General features: G+C 48.2%; 1 protein-coding gene across 2 annotated transcripts; it reads left to right on the top strand.

The window, feature by feature from the left end:
• Positions 1-897: 897 nt before the first annotated feature.
• On the top strand, positions 898-16436 carry Npm2 (nucleophosmin/nucleoplasmin 2). Of its 2 annotated transcripts, XM_047551535.1 has the most exons (8): positions 898-963; positions 1126-1211; positions 1338-1463; positions 13456-13549; positions 14456-14625; positions 14853-14890; positions 16182-16215; positions 16327-16436. In XM_047551535.1, exons 1-8 carry the CDS (start codon positions 906-908, stop codon positions 16369-16371), a joined length of 651 nt encoding a protein of 216 aa, XP_047407491.1. In that variant the 5' UTR covers positions 898-905; the 3' UTR covers positions 16372-16436. The 2 variants fall into 2 exon arrangements, with proteins under 2 accessions (XP_047407491.1, XP_047407492.1); XM_047551536.1 differs by lacking the exons at positions 14456-14625; positions 16182-16215; positions 16327-16436 and having other exon boundaries at positions 14853-15147.
• The last annotated feature ends 4641 nt before the right edge of the window (positions 16437-21077 follow it).

The raw sequence follows: 21077 nt of genomic DNA, 5'->3' as shown, positions 1-21077 counted from the left end.
AGTGTTGACAAGGATGCAGAGCAATCGGAATTCTCATACATTGCCAGCAGAAATGCACAGTGGTAGCCAACGCTGCCACCTCCTGCTGCATCTCCAATTGAATCAGTAAGAAGGAGCATGCAATAGGTAGGCCTCTGTGAATCCCCTTGGCCATGAGGTCAGTTCTCACTGAGTGGTCCTGCACTGGCAGCACCAACCTCACCTGGATGCTTGTTAAAGATGCAAATTCTCTTAGCCCCACCTAGACCTTCTCAATGGGAAACCCAAGGTCAGGCCCAGCCAAGTGTGTTTTAATGAGCCTTCCAGGTGATTCTGGGCACAAAGAGGAGGAAAAAATAGCATGGGGGGAAAGGACTGCTTCTTGAAGGCTGATTGGACACCTGCCCTTCCTCTTCCCCTTCCCAGGCTTCTTTAACAGCCTGGTGTGGGCGTTGAGCCTCTGTTGAAGCGGGGGTGAGGCCGCAGTCAGTGAGAAAACCCATGGCCTGAGCAGCAGCACGGTGAGATTAACGAGGGGCTGAGGAGGCTGGGACCCAGGGCGTGAGTGGAACTAAGCCCAAACCAGACAGACATTCTGTCTTTTTTCTAAGACCCCCATGAGGTCACACACACGCGCACCCTCCCACAGGGCCAGGAGGGCCCAAAGTGCAGCCAGCTGATCTCAGCAAGCTGGGCTTGACAGAACCACCTTCTGCTCCCCGGTACTGCTGTTTCGGGTCTGGACTGCCCTCATCTGTGGGGCCGGAGTCTATAATGAGCCCTTGACCATGGCGCCACTCTTAGGCTGCAGCCAAGGCCCCATTCAGCAGAGAATGAGTTCTGCTGAGTTCCCAGCAGGGGCCCAGGGCCTCACTCAGCGCAAGCCCCCTCCTTACAGCTGCCCGCCACCACCACTGCTCAGCGACATGAGTCGCCCCAGCACCAGCAGCACAGCTGAAAAAGCACCGCGGAATGTGCTCTGGGGTGAGTGAGGAGCAAGACCGGCCTCAGGCAGCTCCACCCACCCAGCAGAGGGGGCGGGAAGGAGATGCTGGTAACTGGCCCCCAGGAGGGTGGCCTGCAAGACAGACTGGGGAGCCTTTCCTGGGCCTCCTGGCCCCACTTCACCCCTCTCTCCCTTGGCAGGAGGGGAACTAAATCAGGAGAAGCGGACTTGCACCTTCAGACCTCAAGTGGAGAGGAAGGAGAACTGTAGGCTGTTGCTCAGTGCGGTGGGTGTCCCTTAAGGAGGGGAAGAAGGATGGAGCTGGAGGTATTCTCTGGTCCCAATAGGCACAGTAGAATTCCAAAGTCTGCCCTTGGGGTGATGAAGTGCCTCTGTTTGCAACCCTCCTCAGATTTGTCTGGGGGAGAAAGCCAAAGAGGAGGTGAACCGCGTGGAGATCCTGCCCTCGGGAAACCAGGAGGACAAGAAGACACAGCCCATCACCATTGCCTCGCTGAAGGCCTCTGTCCTGCCCATGGTGAGCCATGCCCCACTGCTGCCCCACACTGCTGAGGACCTTCATGCCCCAAAAGTCCTGCTGTGCTGGAGAAGCAATTTAGCCCATGACTCAGAACCTTATTTTCATCCCAGCTTCATGACCTTGGGCAAGTCAAATAACTTCTCTTCAGAAGTTGGCCACACACTTGTAATCCCAGTGACTGGTGAGGCTGAGGCTGAAGGATCACAAATTCAAGGTCTCACTTAGCAACTTCATAAAACCCTGTCTCAAAAATAAGAAGTGCTGGGGATGCGACTCATACAGCACCCCTGGTTTCCACCCCCCTGTACCAGAGGGGACAGGTTACAGCTTTAAACTGTGTACTGCTAGTGAAAGGGACACTTGATTTGCATAATGATTTTATATGCAGAAATTTTCTTATTTTTTCCACTGCCAGGGATAGAGCTCAGGGCTTTGCGCATGCCAGGCAAGCACCCTACTCCTGAGCTACAGTCCTAGCCCCAGAAATTCTCTTGTTTCTAATAATTGATCTTGGCTTTGCTGTGCAGTTAATCAGTGTTTGTGAATAATGTCAGTGTTTGTTGGTGGTTTTCCTTCTATAATCCTGCTATACCCCTGCACTGGCTAGTAATGCAGATGTAGCACAGACGGAGTTGTGTCCTGACAGATGCCAGGAGTGGAGAATGCGTTTACTAACCCACAGAGATCCTCACCAGCAGCACAACACACTGCCAAGTGTCAGCAATTGGCCTTGCAGATTGTGGGCCGATGGGGCCGCAGCTCATTGCCATTGCCCACCACGAACAGAAAGGATTGGACCGGGTGTGTCTAGCCAGGAAAAGGTCCAAACTGAATATTCAGATATGGTTTCTATTGCATGTATGGCTTTCATAACACTTTAAAACCAGAAAATTGTGAGTTGAACCATCGTTAAATCAGGGATTGCTTGTGTTGGATAAATGTGAGAATGGATTTCTTCCTGAGTTGTTTGTTGTTGTTGTTTTGTGGGTTTTTTTGCACTGGGAATTGAATCCAGGGGCACTCGAGCACTGAGACACATCTCCAGCCCTCTTTATTTTTTTAATTTTGACACATGGTCTCACTAAGTTGCTAAGGGCCTCACTAAGTTGCTGGCTTTTTAACTGCTTCTAATGCTCCTTCATTAAGTGTGAACTTGCCCTTTGCCAAGGTAAGGTACCATCTAGTTCTGCTTTGCCATCTAGTCCTGCTTTGTTCTAAAAAATTGTTTTCTTTTTAATCATGATAAACGTTGTCAAATGCTTATCTGCTCTTATGATCATGAGTTTGTTCTCCTTTATTCCATTACTGTGGCAAATTATTTTAATAGACTGATATATGAATCTCTTTGCATTCCTGGGATAAACACTACTGAATCATGTAACTTCTAGATTTGCTTTGCTAATGTAGTAGCACTTCTTTACTCATAAGTGATGATGGCCTATAAATTATCTTTTGGCACATCAAGGCATAATAGCCTCATGAACTGAGGATGGAGCGTTCCTTCCCAGCTCCCTGGAATAGTGAGCAAAAGTCTAGGCTTAGTTAGTCCTTCAATCTTTGGGAGACCCAGCTGTAAAACGGCCCTCAGACCTACTTTCTTTTCAATCTACAGTCACTCCCTAGAAGGTTTCATCCATTCCCTTGGACTTAAAGACCCTCTGTACAAACAAAGACTTTGAAACCTGTTTCTGTAAACCCGATCTTTCTCTCTCGTGAACTCCTGATCCTATGACCAACTCAATGTATTTAGTAGAAGCCAGACTCAGTGCCTGAGCCTGTGATCCCAGCTCTTTGGGAGGCTGAGGCAGGATGATCACAAGTTTAAGGACGGCATTGGCAATTTAATGAGACCCTATCTCAAAAATAAAAATTAAAAATAAAGGACTGGGGATGTAGCTCAGTGGGAAAGTGCCCATAGATAATTCAATTCCCCAGTACCAAATACATATGCACACACACACACACACACACATATACGTATATATACGTACACACACATATGCTTACACACACATATGCTTACACACATACATATGTATTTAATTGAAATCTAGTAGATACCCCAAATTTAACATGTCTAAGTTCAAATTCTTAATTTTTATCTGTAATCCCCTGCCCATCTTATCCTAAATAGCTGTTCTTCCAATTAGTCAGAACAAAATGTCTTTTTCTCACAGTTCATATCTTATCTGCCAACAAATCCTATCTGCTCTATCATTACGATATATCCAACCCAATCTTGTCTTACCACCTCCAGCTGTACCCTAGTATGGGTGGCTGACACCTCCACCTCCATCTTGTTACAGGACCTCCCAACTGCAGTCGTTCCAAGGGTAGGCACTCACAGGGCTAAATCTAGCTCACTGCCTGTTTTGTAGGTCAAGTGCTATTGGAACTTGGCCACACTGGTTTACTTATATATTGCTTTGACTGCTTTGCCTCCATAACAGCAGAGGTGAATAATCTCAACAGAGACCACACCATTTGCAAAAACTAAAATATTACTATCTGAGCTGTGTATGGTGGGGCACAGCTGTAATCCCAGCAGCCGGGGAGGCTGAGGCAGGGAGATTACTTGTATGTGTGTGTGTGTGGTGCTGAGGATGGAACCCAGGGCTTCTCTGCGTGCCCCTACCACTGGAATACACTCCTAGCCCCAGAAAGATCCTTTTAAACACAAGTCAGATCATTTTGCTTCTCTGCTAGAACATTAGGTTAATAGCCTCCCATTCTACTGAGTAAGATTTTGATAGTCACAGCTGGGCAAGGTAGCACACACCTGTAACTCCAGCAACTCACCAGGCTGAAGCAGGAAGATGGCAAGTTTGAGGCCAGCCTCTGCAATTTAGTGAGGCCCTAAGCAACTTAGTGAGATCCTATCTCAAAAAATTAAAAAATGGAATGTTGCTCAATGTTTAAGTACCCATGAGTTCAATTCCTGGTACCAAAAAAGATTGGAGAGTCATATGGCCCACCTCAAAGCCCTCAGCAACCTCCTTGACCTCAACCTTAGCTACTCTTCTTTCCCTAACCCTGTTCAAATCATATTGGTTTCCCTGACTGTATTGTTTAATTTTTTGGGGGGGGAGGGGGTTGATGGTGGGGGCACTGGGGATTGAACCTAGGAGCACTCTACCACTGAGCTACATCCTCAGCCCTTCTGTTTTTTGTTTGTTTGTTTGTTTGTTTTAAATTTGGAGACAGGATCTCACCAAGTGGTAGAGGCTGACGTTAAACTTATGATCCTCCTGCCTCAGCCAAGTCCCTGGGATTACAGATGGGCATCACCATACCTGGCCCCTGACTATATCTTATAGTCCAAACACACCCCCTTCTCAGGGTCTTTACGTTGACTATTCCCCTGTGTTCCCGGGGCTTGCCTTCCCTCTTGAATTTAGTCTTGGTTCCCTTGGCATCTCATCTAGACAGTCTTTCTTGACCACAAGCAGCATGGACTCTTCCTGCTTCACCCGTAAGTCCCTCCACCTGCCATCATGGGACCCATCGCTAGCATCAGTTGTCATTTCTGATTGTCTTTCTCCCCATCCAGAATGTAAGTTCTAAGAGAGCAGAGGCTGCCCTGTTCAGTTTGCTGCGTATTCCTACAATATTGCCTACAATAGTGCCTGCCGTAGGTAGAGCTCCATATGCAGCGAGGAGCTAAATCAATGCGTTGTGTGGAATTGGTATGCTTTTAAGCTAGTTTAATGTAACAGCTATAGGTCCACCCAGATGTTTTTATTTCTTTGAATCCATTTGTCAGCTTTATTGGGGTAGAATTCATGTCATGCCATTTATCGGTGACAAGTGTACAACTGGATGTGTGCGAATGTGTTCCATCATGTGGCCTCGACCACAATCAGGGTAGAGAAAATTCCCATCACTTCCCAATACTTCCCTCTGCCTCCCTGGCCGTCCTTTCTACCTGTGCCTGTCTCTGGCAGCCACCGATCCACTTTCTGTCACCGTAATTTTTCATTTTCTAGAATCTCAATGAAATCGTGCAGCATGCAGTGCCTGGTGTCGGCTTCTTTCACTTGCCAGGACGCTTTGAGATTTATCCACATTGATCAATAGTCACGTGCTCCTTTCTGTGTTGGATGGCTCCATCCTATGGCTCCATGTCCTGGTTTGTTGAATCTGTTGATGGACATTTGTGCTGTTCCCAGTTTTAAACTATTATGAATAAAACTGCTATGAGCATTTGCGTGTAAATCTTTGGATAAACATGTTTCACTTCTCTCGAGTACAATGGTGGGCGTGAAATTGCTGGATCGGACAACAAGCACACATTCAACTTTATACAAAACTACCAGTTTATTTTCCAAATTGCTATATAATGTTTGCATTCCTACCAGCAAAGTTTCTTACAACATACCTCTCACAGCTCACGTCCCTATTGGGCATTTGCCTATCTTTGGAGAATTGTCTGTTCAAGTCCGTTCATTTTTTTTCTTTGGGTTTCAGGTTATTTTAGTATTTCTTTCTGCTGTAGTTCTGCTAGTTCTTTCTATATTCTGTATACAAATCCCTTATCAGATTATCTGCAGTATTTTGTTCCATTCTGTAGATTTTCTTTTCACTTTCCTCTTATTTGCAACACGGATTTTTTTAAGTTTTGATATAGTTCAATTTATATAGTTTTTTCTTTGGTTACTTTTGGTTTGGGGGTTGAATCTAAAACCTATTGCCTAGCCCAAGGTCACAAAAATTTAAACCTACAACTTCTAGGAGCTTTAGGTTTTTAGTTCTTATATTTAAGTCTAGGATCCATTTTGAGTTAATTTTTGTATATGGTGTGAGGTACACAGATAGCATTTTGTATGTGGGGGTATGTGGTACTAGGGATTGAACCAGGACCCAGAACATGCTAGGCAGGTGCTCACTGAGTCACATCCTCACCCTTTTTATTTTGAAACAGCATCTCACTAAGCTGTCCTGGATGGCCTTGAACTTGTGATTCTCCTTGTGGCTGGGATTCAGGCGTGTGCTTCCACCCCTGCCAGACAAGATTTTTAAATTTCATTTTGCAATTGTTCATTTAGTTTTATGTCCTATGTCTTAGTCCTTGCAGCATTTTGATTCCTTAGAATTCGTTCTGTGCGTATTTGTGTCATCTGTGAATAAGAGTTTGACTTCTTCAGTTTCCATCCACACGCCTCTACACCTCTGTGTGCATCTCTGACCACACTTCAGTGACTGGGACCTCAAGTAGGCTGTTGAATGGAAGTGGTCAGAGCAGGACCATCTTGCCTTGTTCCAGATCCGTGGGGAAAGCATCCAGTCTTCCCAGGATGTCCCGGACCAGTCGAGAATGTTCCATTACCCTAGTTTTCTGAGATATTTTATCATAAATGACCATTCAATTTTGTCGAAGGATTCCTTTCTGTAATTTACCAAGGTGATTATTTTCTCTCCTTTATTCTGTTATTTGGCAAATTAAATTTGATTTTCAGTCCATTATAGTTATTGATCACTCTGCATTTCTGGAATGGGCCCCGTTTGTTATATTATCCTTTTCTTTATTGCTGGATTCTATTTGCTAATATTTAATTAAGCATATTTGTGTCTGTTTAGAGCAACATTGTCTGCAGTTTCCTTCTTTTTGTCTGGTTTTAGTATCAGGCTAATGCTGGCCTCCAAATGAGAAAGAGGGTGTTGTCTCCTGTTTTTCCGGAAGAGTTCATATAAATTTGGTAGAATGCACTATTGAAACAGTATGGTTAATTTGTGTATGTGTGTGAAAGAGAGGGAGACAAAGATACAAGGTCCCACTATGTTGCCCAGGCTGGCCATGAACCCCTGGGCTCCAGCAATCCTCCTGGCCACAGTCTCCCAAGTGGCTGGACCCACAGCTGTGTGCCACTGCACTCGGCTCTCATTGACCTTTAACCTGTTAAAGATTAAAGGCCTTTAATAAATACAGGCCTATTTGAGTTGTAGGTCTTTTCGTAAGAGAGCTTCACTAGTGTCTTTTAAGGAAGTTTTCCATTTCATCTAAATTGTCAGATTTCTTGGCATAAAGTTGTTCATGACATCTCTTTGTTCCATTTCTGTGTTATCTGTAGTGACATCTGCTCTTTGGCTTCTGATATTGGTAATTTGTTTTTGTCCTTTTGTAAAGCTTGTCCAGAGATTTAATAGTTTTACCAATTTCTCTCAGAAACTAGCTTTTGGCCTTATCAATTTTCTGTTTATCTGCTTTTGTATTTTATTGATCTAGGCTTTATTTCCTTCTATTTATTTTGTTTTGGACTTAGTTTTTTGTTTTTCATTTTGTTCTGTTTTGTCTTGATACTGGGGACTGAACTCAGGGTGTTTAACCACTGAGCTATATCCCCAGCCCTTTTTATTTTTCATTTTGGTAGAATGGTGTTGCTAAATTGCTGAGGCTAGTCTCAAACTTGTGAACCTCCTGCTTTAGCCTCCCAAGTCACTACATTTTAGTGACTGGGATTACAGGCATGTGCCACCCAGCCTGGCTTCACTTACTCTTTTTGTAGTTTTTGTTTTGATTTTTTGCAGTGCTGGGACTTAAACCCAAGGTCTTACATGTGGTATGCAAGTACTCTACCTCTGAGCTACATCCCCAGCTCTGCTCTGTTCTTTTTTTATTTATTTATTTTTTAAAAATATTTTTAGTCCTAGATGGACACAATACCTTTACTTTACTTCATTTTTATGATATGGTGTTGAGGATAGAACCCAGTGCCTCACGCATGCGAGGCCAGCGCTGTACCACTGAGCTGCAATCCCAGCCCCTGCTGGGTTTTTTTGTTTTGTTTTGTTTTTTTTAATTTATAAAGGGAGGAGAAACATGTTTGTGTATACACATATATGTTATATATGTACATATATATACATATGTGTATACATATATATAGTATGCTATACCATATATAATATATATGTATATTTTGGTCTTTTATAATACAAGCATTTCATGTCATGATTTTCTTCTAAGTACCTTTCTAGCTTAACTCACAAATTTTGATAAGTATTTTTTGTTTTCATTCAGTTCAAATCATTACCACTTTCCTTCATCAACTCAGGTATTTACGAATATGAGTTTTTTAAATTTCCAAATAATTGGGGATCTTCTAAGATGCTTTAGTGGATTTCTAGCTTAATACCATTGTGGTCTGAAAATGTAACTGGTAAGAATTCAGTCTAAAATGTAGTGATTTGTTTTATGGCCCAGAATATATTTTGTCTTGATGAATATTTTGCTTACACTAAAAAAAAAGAAAAAGTGTGTTCGGTTGGAGGTATATTGCTCTACATCAAGTTAGATGACATTTTTTTAAATTTACACAAATAGGCAGGCATGGTGTCTCACTCCTGTAATCCCAGTGACTCAGGAGGCTGAGGCAGGAGGATCACAAGGTTGAGGTCAGCCTCAGCAACTCAAAAAAAGGACTAGGAATGTGGCTTGGTGGTAACATGCCCTGGTTCAATCTCCAGTACCCACTCCCCCAAAATAGTCAATAACTCTTTTACTGAGCATTGAGGTTAAAACCCAGAGCCTCACGTGTCAATGAGTTCACCACTGAGCTACATCCCCAGCCCTAATCTCTAGATCTTCTTAGTAGTGTTTATGTGGTGTATTCTTCCTATTTTTTTCATTATCATTTTACTTTTACTCTCTAAATCTTTATACATAAAGTAGTTTTCTGTGAAACAACATAAAAGTGAGTCTTACTTTCTTATCCAATTGGATATTCCTCCCTCTCCCAGTACTGAGGGTTGAACCTAGGGGGCACGCTACCGCTACTATAGCCCCTGACCTTCTTATCTTTTATTTCAAGTCAGAATCTAAGTTGCACAAGATGATCTCAATCTTGTGATCCTTCTGCCCCAGACTTCCAAATAGTTGAGATTACAGGTGTGCACCACTATGCCTAGCCTAGACCATTAACATTTCATGTAATTTATCAACCTGGATTTAAATGTATCATGTTGCTATTTTCCTCCACCTATTTTCCTTTCTTCCTCTTTTGGATTAACTAAATCGTTTTCATGAATTTTTTTTTTTTTTTTTTCAGTGCCGGGGATCAAACTCAGGGACCCAAGCAGGCCAGGCAAGCTCTCTACCACTGAGTCACATCCCTGGCCCTTTTATGATTAAACTTTCATCTCTACCATTAGCTATACTTAATCATTTTTTTAGTGACTGTTTGAGGGCTTACAATGTGCATCTTTAATGTATAACAATCTACTTCCAAATAATATTATACCTGTTAATGTACTCTACAAGACTATTACTGGTGGGCATGGTGGGTGGTGCATGCCTGTAACCCCAGCTCTCAGGAGGCTGAGGCAGGAGGATCACAAGTTCAAGGCCAGACTCAGCAATTTAGTGAGACTTTGTCTCAAAATAAGAAATGAAAAAGAGGCTGAGGCTTGGCCCAGTGGTGCACGTCTATAATCCCAGAGATTCAGGAGGCTGAGGCAGGAGGATTACAGATTTGAGGCCAGTCTCAGAAACTTACTGAGACCCTATCTCAGGAAAGAACTAAGGATGTAGCTCAGGTAGAACATTCCTGGGTTTCAACACCACTTTGTGCTGCAATGAAAAAAAAAAAAAAAAAAAAAAAAAAAAAAAGGGAAAAAGAAGAATGTTAGTTCGGCCTCTTCCATCTCTACCTCCTATCTTCTGTGGTATTGTCACAACTTTACCATCAATATAGGCTATAAAGTCTATACTACACTGTTACATTGTTTTAAAAGCCCTAAAGCCCAAATTAGAATAATTCATTTCTAATAGTTGCTCACATATTTACCATTTTAGATCCTTTCGTTCCTTTGCGTAGATTCATGTTTCCATTTGGTAACACTTTCTTCTGCTTCAAGGACTTAAACATTTCTTGTATTGCAAGGTCTGCTTCTGATGAGTTCTGTCAGCCTTTTTTGTCTGGAAAATTCTCATTCACCTTAGTTTTGAAAGACATTTTTACTAGGTAAAGAATTCTAGATTGAAATTCGTTTTTTCCTTTCAATACTTGAAAAACCTTGCTGTTTCCTAGTTTGTATTGTTTGGAGAAATCTACTCATATCTTTATCTTCTTCATTCCTTTTTTTCCCCTCTGGCTGCTTTTAAGATTTCTGATTTTATCGTCAGGCGTGGTGGTACATGCCTATAATCCCATCAACTTGGGGAGGCTGAGGCAGGAGGATTGCAAGTTCAAGACCAGCCTCGGCAATTTGGTGAGACCCTAAACAATTTAGCAAGACCCTGTATCAAAATAAAAAATCAAAAGGGGTGGGGATGTGGCTTAGTGGTAAAGCAGCCCGGGATTAGATCCCTAGTACCAAAAAAAAAAAAAAAAAAACAAAGAGTTGACTAAATAGATAGTCAGTTATTTGGCATTTGTTGAGACTTGATTTATAGACAAGTACATGGTGGTATCATAGGGTTCTATGTGTGTCTGCTAAATCAGGTGTATTAAGCTTTCAAACCTGTCACTTTTTTAATCTACTTCATCTATCAGTTAGCAAAAGAAATGTGTTACAATTTCCAATTATGCTTGTGGATTTTCAGTGAATTCTTATTATAATTTTTTGTACCATGTATGTTTATTTTTTAATCGAAATTTTAAAAAATTGCATAGATAGTCCCTAACTCATAATAGTTCAAATTAAAACTTTTCAGCTTTATGCCACACCATGATTAGATGCATGTTGGACCTCCTCATTTTAGTTGCCCACGTCTTAGCCTTTCTTTCATAGTTTTGTCTTTTGCTATTTTATAGGGGTTTTTTGCTTTTTATTTTTATTTTTTTCTCTTTCATATATTTGAAATCTCTCTCCACTTTTTACTGGGTAAGAGGGTGGGTACCAGGGATTGAACCCAGGGGTGCTTAACCACTGAGCTACACACCCCAGCCCTTTTTTTATTTTTTCACTTTGAGACAGGGTCTCACTAAGTTGCTTAAGGCCTCGCAACTTAAATTGCTGAGGCTGGCTATGAATTTGTGATCCCCCTGCCCCAGCCTCCTGAGCCACTGGGGTTACAGGCGTGCGGCACCACACCTGGCTTGTACTGGGTAATTCTTGACAGTATCACTGCATTTTACTAATCCTTGCTTACACTGGCTTATTCTGCTTTTTCACCATTTAATCAGTTTATTTTCATGCTCTTATTTTTCACGGCCAGAAAGCTGCATTTGCTTCTTATCTTCTTCGGGTGTCTTTTAATGGTTCCGATTCTCACTTTTACATTTATTTGGTCTTAGTCAGGTTCATTCCGTAGTGTGGGACCATTCTCTCCCATCTGGACTTCTTGGTTGTGCTCCTCCGAGGTCGTCTTTCTCTCTCTGCCGACTCTGGCAGGGCTGTCTCTTGAGTGCTGTGATTTTACGTGGTGAGCTCCTCCTCGGGGGGGGGGTTGGTTTGCTTGTTCTGCTCTGAAAGTGCCCTGTGTGGCCTGAGCCTGGGGAGCGTCCCAACCGAGTGGTTTTGTCTACATTGCCTTTTGTTCCAGAAATATCCCCAGCCTGGGATATCACACCAGCTTCTTGCCTGGCAGTGCCCACTGCGTGAATCCAGCCCTCGGGGGTGTGGGAGGCACAGTTTAGGGTTTTTAGGTTCTCCTTTATCTTCCTTCAAGTTTGCTAGGTGGGTTTGTTTGAGTTTTTCAGGTGCTGGGTCTTGTGCTAAGTCCTCCAAGAGCCCTGGCCTGCGCGTCTTGGTTGCAGTTACAACTCGCCTCATCTCCTGCCCACTTCTGAGTATGAAACCCAAGGCCCACGATGCCCTCAGGCCCAGCTCTCCCCTGGGCTACCGCAGCGCTAGCATGTGACACTTCTGACTCTTATTTCTGCCTCACACTCAGCCCTGCGGTAGCCTCATCCAGCATGTCGCGCTGTGTCTGGCCACAGAGTTCCAGTTTTGCTTACCTCCCTCCTGTCTGAACCAGAAACTCTAAGTGCATCTCTCTAAGCCTCAGCTTCCTCTTCTATAAACAATAGTACTTCTGTTATGGACTCTGTGTGTGTGTGTGAATTTAAGTGAGATAAAGCAGGAAAAATGCTTATCATGGTGCCCAGCACATGGGAGAAGCTGGAAAAATATAAGTTCTAGAAAAGTTGGCTCGGGTCCAGGGATGTGTTCCTCTAGTTCTGGCACCCAGGAGGCTGAGGCAGGAGGATCACTTGAGCCCAGGAATTCAAGACCAGCCTGGGCAACATAGTGAGATTCCCGTCTCAAAAGAAGAAAGAAAGAAATTCGGAACATTTGGAAAAAGTATAAACACAATAAATACCTTACTTTCCTCTGACAATTATCATTGGTGTTTTAGCATATTTCTAACCTTTATTCATATGTATCCATATGTTTCTCGTAATACAAAAGTTGTACTGTACATCCAACCTGGCATCTGCTTTTCACACTTGCTCAGTGGGTAAGTGGCTCGGATGCCGTAACAAGGTACGGGGGACAACTTTATTGTCACGGTTCTGGGTGCCGGGTGTCCAGGAGCAGCGTGTGCTGTGGGTAGGCTCTGGTGAGGGGCTCTCCCTTACAGGCAGCCCCTCTTGGTGTGCGCTCACATGGTGAGAGGAGAGAAGAGCCCTCTGCTAGCTCTTCCTATCAGGGCGCTGTCCCATCAGGACCCCCACATCCATGACCTCATCTGAATCCAGTCACCTCCCAAAGGCCCATGTCCAAATACCATTGCGCTGCAGGCTTCTGGGGCTTAACTCTGAATTTGGCAGGCGAGGTCCTGAGTCGGGCCACAGCATTCCGACTACTCTAACAGCTGCCCCTCCTCTTGGAAGGCAATCTGTGGTCTGAGAGTGAGATTAGCAGGTTCCCGTCTTGGACAAGGTCCACCTCAGCAGAAAGGGGGCAGATGCCAAGGTCCACTCAGCCCATGAGCATGTGTGGTGGGGGGAGTGTATCTGAGTATCACCAAGGCCAGCCCCCAGCAGTTGCCAAACCTCTGTGACCCTATCTCCTCTGCTCTGTCCCCACATCCCTTCCACTGCAGGTCACCATGACAGGAGTAGAGCTTTCTCCTCCAGTTACTTTTCAACTCCGGGCTGGCTCAGGGCCTGTGTTTCTCAGTGGCCAGGAATATTATGGTAAGTATGAGGTTGGGCATGGGCAAGTGTGAGGGTATCGTGCCAAACACAGGACTAGGGACATACTGGGTACTTAAACACTTGAGAGATTCTTGAATTGAAGGACAAAATCCCCAAAGGCAACGTGATCACCAGTAGCCTGAACTGGAAGGCCATGGCAAGGTCCTGGTCCCATGTCCTCTGTGGGCCTCAGCCCCTCACCCATAGCATGAGAATGGGATCACCCTTGGTGTCATTTTGAAGAGTCGTTTCAAGAATAAATGAGGTAGTCAAAAGAAGCGCTTAGCATGATGCCTGGTACACGGGACCACCTCAGACTGGCTGGTAGTAAGTACGAAGCTGCGTAATGAAGGGAACCACAGCAGCTTGTTATGATGTTGTCCCCTTCAAGACTCCTTCCGCTGGACCCTTCTCTGTCCAGCTGTGACTCTCTCATCAGGGTACTCTCCTCCCCCAAATCCCTTGGTGTGTCCCATTTCCCTTAGAATAAGGGCATTCATCTACTCACGAGGGTGGAACCCCATGACCTAATCACCTTCCACTGAGCCCCACCTCTTACCCATCCCACCACCTCAACAACGCCATGCTGGGGACCGAGTCCCCTTGAACCTCCTCACCCTCTGCTCACCTCAGCCTTGTCCCCCACCCCTTCCTAATGTGCATGGTCCTCCTACCCTGCCCTCTTTCTACCATGCCCACCTTCTGTGAGGTTTCCCAGGGTCCCACTTTGTGGAGGGACAGAAAGGCTCTTGGCAGTAGGTAGGCAAACACTTTCAGCCCTATGCCAGGACTCCCCAGGACCACACTTGGGCACAGTCTTGGAACAGGACAGATGTGTCACCCAGCTGCTCAGAAGCTCCGCCACTCCCCCACTCCACCCCTGCCCCTTTGCCCATGCCATCACAGAAACTTCAGACCTACCCTGGGAAGAAGAGGAGGAGGAAGAGGGGGAGGAGGAGGAGGAGGAAGAGGAAGAAGAAGATGACGACGATGATGATGCCGAAGCGTCTCTAGAGGAGACCCCTGTCAAACAAGTCAAAAGGCCAGCGCTGCAGAAGCAGATGAGCATTGCCAAGGTGGGGGAAGAGCAGAGCTGTTCCGATGAGATGGGACCCTGCGTAGGCACCTCAGAGGAACTGGGCTCCAGCTCGGCCCCGCCGCCCAGGCGAGCCTGTGGGACGGGCAGAGGCTGCTGCCACCAAGTCCTGCCCGGTGCTCAGCTGGAACTGCATGGGGCTTGGGAGTCTGTCCGGCCCTGGGCCCTACCCTGACTCTCCTAGTAATGCTTGGTTTTGGTTCCCAGAAAAAAAAGCTGGAGAAAGAAGAGGAGGAGGCAGTAAGGTAACTCTTCGCACCTATTAAATTAGCCAAAAGTCGTTAGCTGAGGCACAGAGTGTGGTTCCACGGGCAGACGCAGGAAGGGACACTGGAGCTGGCATAGACCTCCTGGAAGGCACGAGAGTGTTCTCTTCTGAAAAGAAGCCTATTCGAGATATGGGGTAATTATACGCATGGTACTGTCCAAAGACCAGTATTCAAATACTGCCATGGCATTATTCAAGTACTGGTGAAAGTGGCCAAGCACGGGCACACGCCTGTAATCCCACAGCTTGGGAGGCTGGGGCAGGAGGATTTCAAAGTCAAAGCCAGCCGCAGCAACTTAGTGGGGCCCTAAGCAACTCAGTGAGACCCTGTCCCTAAAAAAAATACGAAAAAGGGCTGGGGACGTGGCTCAGTGGTTAAGCGCCCCTGGGTTCGATCCAAGGTACCAAAACAACAACAAAGAACTAGTGAATAATGTAAGCATTCTAAATGTCCACCGACATAATAGTTAACTAAATGATGCCCCCCCACTCTTTTTTTCCTCCTTTGGGTACTGGGGATTGAACCAGGGGCACTCTGCCACCACAGAGCTATATCACAGCCTTTTTTATTTTTATTTTACTTGAGGGGGATGGTACTGGGGATTGAACCCAGAGTCATCTTTTACCACTGAGTCACATCCCCTGTCTTTAAGACAGGGTTTTAAAAAAAAAAACAACAACAACAATCAGGATCTGACTAAATTGCTTAGGGCCTCACTAAGTTGCTGAGGCTGGCCTCAAACTTGTGATCCTCCTAGGTCAGCCTCCCAAGTAGCTGGGATCACAGGCATGTACTACCATGCCTAGCCACATAATGCTGTTGAAGCTTACAGCAACCTAGAAAGTGTTGATAGTTCAAAGAAGGATATCAAACCATTTTCATTTTATTTCACATGTTTTTAGAAATAGTTTACAGAAAAAATACACTGAAATGTTAATGTTGGTGGGAAGTAAAGAAAATTATAAGTAATTTATTCTCATGTATTACGTGCAATGCAGTTAAAATTATTTTAATAATGAAAATGATGCCTGTGATAAATAAAAGAACGCAGCTGGAAGCCTCAGAAGAAAAATCATGTTTTCTTAATAAAAAGAGAGGCAGAGCGACCCTGGTGGCAACCAGGGCGGGATGGGCCAGCGGCTGCCACCTATCCTGGCCCACCTGCCCAGGTGAGCTGAGCAGGCATGCGGGGGGCCCAGGCTTCTGGCATCAGGCCTGGCTCTTGCCCACCCATGACCCACTCCTTGCCAACCCCACCCTGTTTCAGGTTCAGCCTTTCAGAGAAGAGCCCTGTGAGAAAGGTGAGTGGCAGCAGGTGAGGCTGGCCTCACCTCTGGGGAGCCTCTGGGTTCTGGGAGGCCGCCCAGGTCAAGGAAGGGAGTGGAGACTGGAGCTTTCCCTCATCTTCACAGGCCAAACCCCCAGTCAGACCTAAGAAGCTGGGTTCCAAGAAATAGAAGCCAGAAGGGCCACCAGCCCCCCACACAGAGGGCTTTCCTCCTGCCGAGCGCTGGGTTCGGATGTCCCCCTACCAGCCCCCTCCAGCTGAGCCTCGTGGTGACAGGGTGTTGTGAAGGCCCCACGGGAGCCTCACACCCCCACCCTGCGATTTCAAGAGGCCCTGGGGAGAAGAGCCTGAGAGCACAGGCCACAATAAAGTTTGCCTCGTCAGGCCTTTCTCCTCCTTCCTGGGGCGGCCTCGCTGGCTACAGCTGTTCGCGCGCCCGGTAGAGGGCGCCACGAACCAACACTCGGGCCCTGGGGGTGCCCAGGATGCTCAGGGCCGGCACTGGGCCCGGCCAGCTGCACAGTCTTCAGGATCTACCTGCTCGTGCCACCAAGAAGAGCCTGGTCCCCAAGCCACCAACTCCAGGGCCGTCTTCCCCGTCCTGCTCCTGTCAGGCAGCCATCTAATGTGCAGAGCACCCATGGGCGCCTCCGGGGACTGGCTCTCCCAGCCTCTGGGAGGGCACGAGTCCCATGGGCCACTTGAACAGGGCCTAGACCAGTGTTGGTGTGAGGCCAATAGACAGTTGGGAAGTGGCCTGAATGACCACTACATGGCTTGGGCCGCCTGCCTTCTCCAGGCCTGCCATGGTGGCTTTGGGGTTCTCTTTACTGATGGGTGACCCTGGCTTAGTCCCTGACGCAGGCAGGCACGCAGATAGCCCCCCACTGCACAGGATACTGCAGGGCTTCTGCTGGCCTCTCCCAGCACCCTGTGGGCCAGGCCTGAAGCAAGGCAGAGAGTGCCCAGGACCCCCAGGTTCAGGTCCAGGAAATCAGAGGTCTTTGACACCTATGTGGGAAATTAAGCAACGGGCTTTGGACTCCTGTTCAGCTCATCGGGCCCTTGGTAGGCAGCTGGTGTTCACTGAGCTGGTTTTGGCCACAATCATACAGGATGGACAAAACCAATTCCTTACCCTCAAGTCACCTGTGATCTAGTGGAAAACAGAAGCCAGCGCTATAATTTCAATTACCATTCAATGTTTTTTTTTTTTTTTTTTGCGGTGCTGGGGATCAAACCCAGGACCTTAGTGCTTGCAAGGCAAGCACTCTACCGACTGAGCTATCTCCCTAGCCCCCATTCAATGCTTTGAAGGAAGTAGAACAGCTTAATTTCCGTGGCGGGGAAGGGCCATTTGTTAGGCGCCTTGGAAGCTGAGGACAAGAATGAGTTAAGTCCAACCAGGCGCTGTGGTGCACACTTATAATCCCAGCAACTTGAGAGGCTGAGGCAGGGGGAATGAAAGAGGCCAGCCTCAGCAACTTAGTAAGACCTTGTCTCAAAACAAACAAAAAATAGTGCTAGGGATGTGGCTCAGTCGTAAAGTACCCCTGGGTTCAATCCCCAATGCCCGCCCCCAAAAGAATTAAGTCCAGTGGATGGCTGGGCTGCTGCACAGCCACAGGTATGTGGCACGGACTTCCTCCCTTCCCCCAGCCCCAGGCGAGAGCCCTGTGGATCACACAGAAAGGCCCTCAACAGATAACCAATGAGCATCTGATTTTGATCTGCAGGCACACAGTAGGTATCTTGGCAGATGGGGTTCAGTCTGCGTTCCTAGGGCGCCCTTTGCCCTTCTCCCTTCCCCTACCCTAACCCTCTGGGTTTCAACAGGAAAAGGGTGGTCTGGGGCTGAAGCAGGCAGTCACCAGGGGCAGATCTGCAGGTGGGCTGTGTTTGCAGCAGCTGGGCTGTTGGGAGGAGCAGGTGCTAGACGGCCCAGCTGGGGGGTGTTGAACTTGGCACTAGGGGGTAGAGATTACTTCTCACTTCCCTGATCGCCTCTCGACCCCATTGATGTTAATGAGCTCTGCCTTCTCCCCTCCCTTCCCCCAGCTCCAGTGGCGGGACAGTCTGCCAAGTGAGGTAAACTGAGGTTGAACCACAGAGTCTGCCCCTTCCCCTGTTCTTGCAGTACTTGACACTCAGTCATCTGAGAAGTCATCACAAACCTCAGCTGACCTGAGCTGGCCGTTTTGACAACAGTAGTGGCCATTTCCTTCTTATGAACTGGGGACCTGAGACCAGAGAAGTAAAGGGACTTGACATCAGTCATAGAGCTGTAAAGGCCAGGCAAGGGGATGGAAATAAAACCCAGTCCCTGGCCTACAGCACAGCATGGCACCTCCCCATTCGGGGCCTGCCACTGGCTCTCCCATGGGGTGAAGAAAGCCAGGCCTCCGAGTACCGAGTGGAAAGGGAGAAGGGGCCAAAGAGATCTCACCCAGGAAGCAGGCTACCCTGCCACGTCCCAGAGCCCCCTGGCACCAGCCTCTGGCTGAGCCCCAAAGCCGATCTTGACTGCTGGCATCTGTTACCATGGAGACCTGGGCTGAGGGCTGGCCAGTGATAGCAGACCCTGTCCCCACCCACAAGAACCTGGAGCTCAGGCTTAGAGGCCTTGATCGGATCCCAGTGTCCCCTGGGTGAACGAGCCCTGAGGGCACAAGGTAGGGTCCCCCCTCCCACTACAGCTGCCACCACCACCATGGAACACCAAGGCCTGAGCCCTGTGAATCTGTGCCCTCCAGCCTGTGACCCACCTGACCCCTGGGATTGAGGTTGGCTGGAGATGGCTTCTAACACCCGTCCTGGGAGCTGGTGGGGTGTGAGCATGAGGTCAGGGGTTCTCCACGGGATCAAGACAGTCAGATGGGAGAGAGAGAATGGGGGAGGTTTCCCTGGAAGAGGCAGAGACTAAAGTGGGCCTCAGTCATGGGAGGAATGTGGAAGATGAATGTGGGCAAGAGGCTCAGCAGGGGCTGAAGGCTGCGGCTGGGTGTGGTCAGAACAGCAGGCACTGTGCTAGGCATTTGAGCATCCGGCCCTTTGTCCTTCCCCAGTGGCACCTGCCAGCCGTGAGCCATAAGGTGAGTCATCTGCCCACTCTGAGTCTTTATCTGTGGAATGATGGGTTGAACTAAACGATGAAGCTCTAAGATCGCTTCCAGTTTTGATGTCATTTGAGTCTGAGTCCAAAACCCTGGACTCCCCTGGTTACTTGAGCCCCCATCCTCCTTAAACCAGTTCAGACCACTTACTCCCGGGCCCCCAGCTTGGTGCTTAAGCCTGGGGAGGGCGGAGCTGGAAAGCCCCCTGCTGGAGCTGGATGGAGTGCCCGAGGGGGCTGCCTGGCTTGTTTGTGTGGTGGCCAGGGTGGCAGACCACTTTGTGGATTGCTGGAGCTCAGGAAGGCGAGAGGAACCCGGAGGTGAGAGTCTCACCCCGACAGTCAGCTCCTTAGGTAAATAAACCCACATCCGCATTTCCCCTTTCTCTTCCCCAGGCACCAAGAACTGCAGGGAGTCAGAGCTGAGGCCCGCCTCTCTTAGACCTCCCAGCACTCCCTGCTTCCACAGTCACCACCATCCACCTTTCTGTAGGGAGGGGACAGCATAGAGCTCCCTGGTCACCAGCTTTCAGGACCTCCCTGTCATCCTAAAGCCCAGGAAGGCTTCTGAGTCCCTCCAGGGAAGCCCGGTCGGGTTGGGGCTCTGGAGGGCGTGGCCACGATTGGAACTGAAGGACCGTGGACTCACCTGGTCACTCCATCCACTAGTCGGCTCGTTCTGAGCAAGTGACCTCCCAATGTTTCTGTTTTCTCATCTGCAGAAATGGTGAAACTGGCCCAGCATAGGGCATGTGGGCCTGGGGGGCAGCCCAGGCAGCTGCTGGGGAACAGGAGCTCAGGGTGGGGCGCGAGTGGCGGGGCGGTAAGTGGGCTGGGTTTTCAGGCCAAGAGCAAGGCTCAGGGCGTTTTGCAGATTTCAAGTCTGCTAAATGCTGTTCTGGCGTTTGGTCCCCCAATACCCTGAGGCATTGTTACCCCCATTTCTCAGAGAAGACTGCGGAGGCGCCCGGGAGAAGTGGCTCGAGTACCCTGCTCTTCTCCATCTCAGGCCAGCTTTTGTGACTCCAAGACCCCCAGCTGTACCTTCGTGCCCACCTCCAGCCTGAGCCGCTGCACCCACCAGTTGCTAGGGTTGGACAGCCTTAACCCCTCCTTCCCAGTGGCAAGGGGTGATGAGAGGCAGCGCCAGCAGCCGCTCAAGCCAAGCCCACCCCTGCCCCCTGGAGGGAGGCTCCTCCTTTTAAGGCTGCTTCTGGGAGTTCCCACCCTGAGCCAGAACCCGCGACCCCAGCCCCAGCTCAGTACCTGCGGCTCACCCTCAAGATGGGGCGCCAAACCTGAGCGCGGGAGCAGCTGACCCTAAGAGGGGAAGGCGCCCTCTCTCCCGCTGCCTGCCACACACCCCGCACCGCCTGGAGTAAGGCAGGTCCGTGCGGGTCAGGAATAAAGCGGGAGACTGCAGGGGCAGCCTCCGATCGAGACCGCTCCCCAGCTCCATCCTGCGCCGGGGCAGCCCAGCCCGGGGCTGGCAGCCCAGAGGGCGCGAGCTCGGGAGCCCCCACCAGCGGCGGCTTTGCAGCCTCACTGGCGGGGAAGGTGGACACCTCACACCTCAGTCTCCCAATTACGCCCTCCTCCCCTCCTCCCCTCCTCTCCCTCCTCCTCCCTTCTCTCTCTCCTTCCCCCTGAAAACCTGTGGCTCCGAGAGACCTTGACTTCTCTAGGACTACCCCTGGGGCCTGCCCACATCTGCTCCTGAGTTTGGGGGCAGGGGGGCAACCGCCCCAGAAGTCTCTCCAGCG

The sequence above is a fragment of the Sciurus carolinensis genome, chromosome 4, assembly GCF_902686445.1.
Source record: "Sciurus carolinensis chromosome 4, mSciCar1.2, whole genome shotgun sequence".
Classification (NCBI taxonomy): domain Eukaryota; kingdom Metazoa; phylum Chordata; class Mammalia; order Rodentia; family Sciuridae; genus Sciurus; species Sciurus carolinensis.
Note: the sequence above shows the minus strand (reverse complement) of the source record. Positions and strands in the feature narration are given on the sequence as shown.

Bases quoted from the DNA above. Each gene is read 5' to 3' on its own strand.
- Npm2 (XM_047551535.1), top strand. From the start codon at position 906: ATGAGTCGCCCCAGCACCAGCAGCACAGCTGAAAAAGCACCGCGGAAT. The intron at 1,464-13,455 runs GTGAGCCATGCC...CTTCCACTGCAG, and splicing joins AGGCCTCTGTCCTGCCCATG to GTCACCATGACAGGAGTAGA. The intron at 14,891-16,181 runs GTAACTCTTCGC...ACCCTGTTTCAG, and splicing joins GAAGAGGAGGAGGCAGTAAG to GTTCAGCCTTTCAGAGAAGA.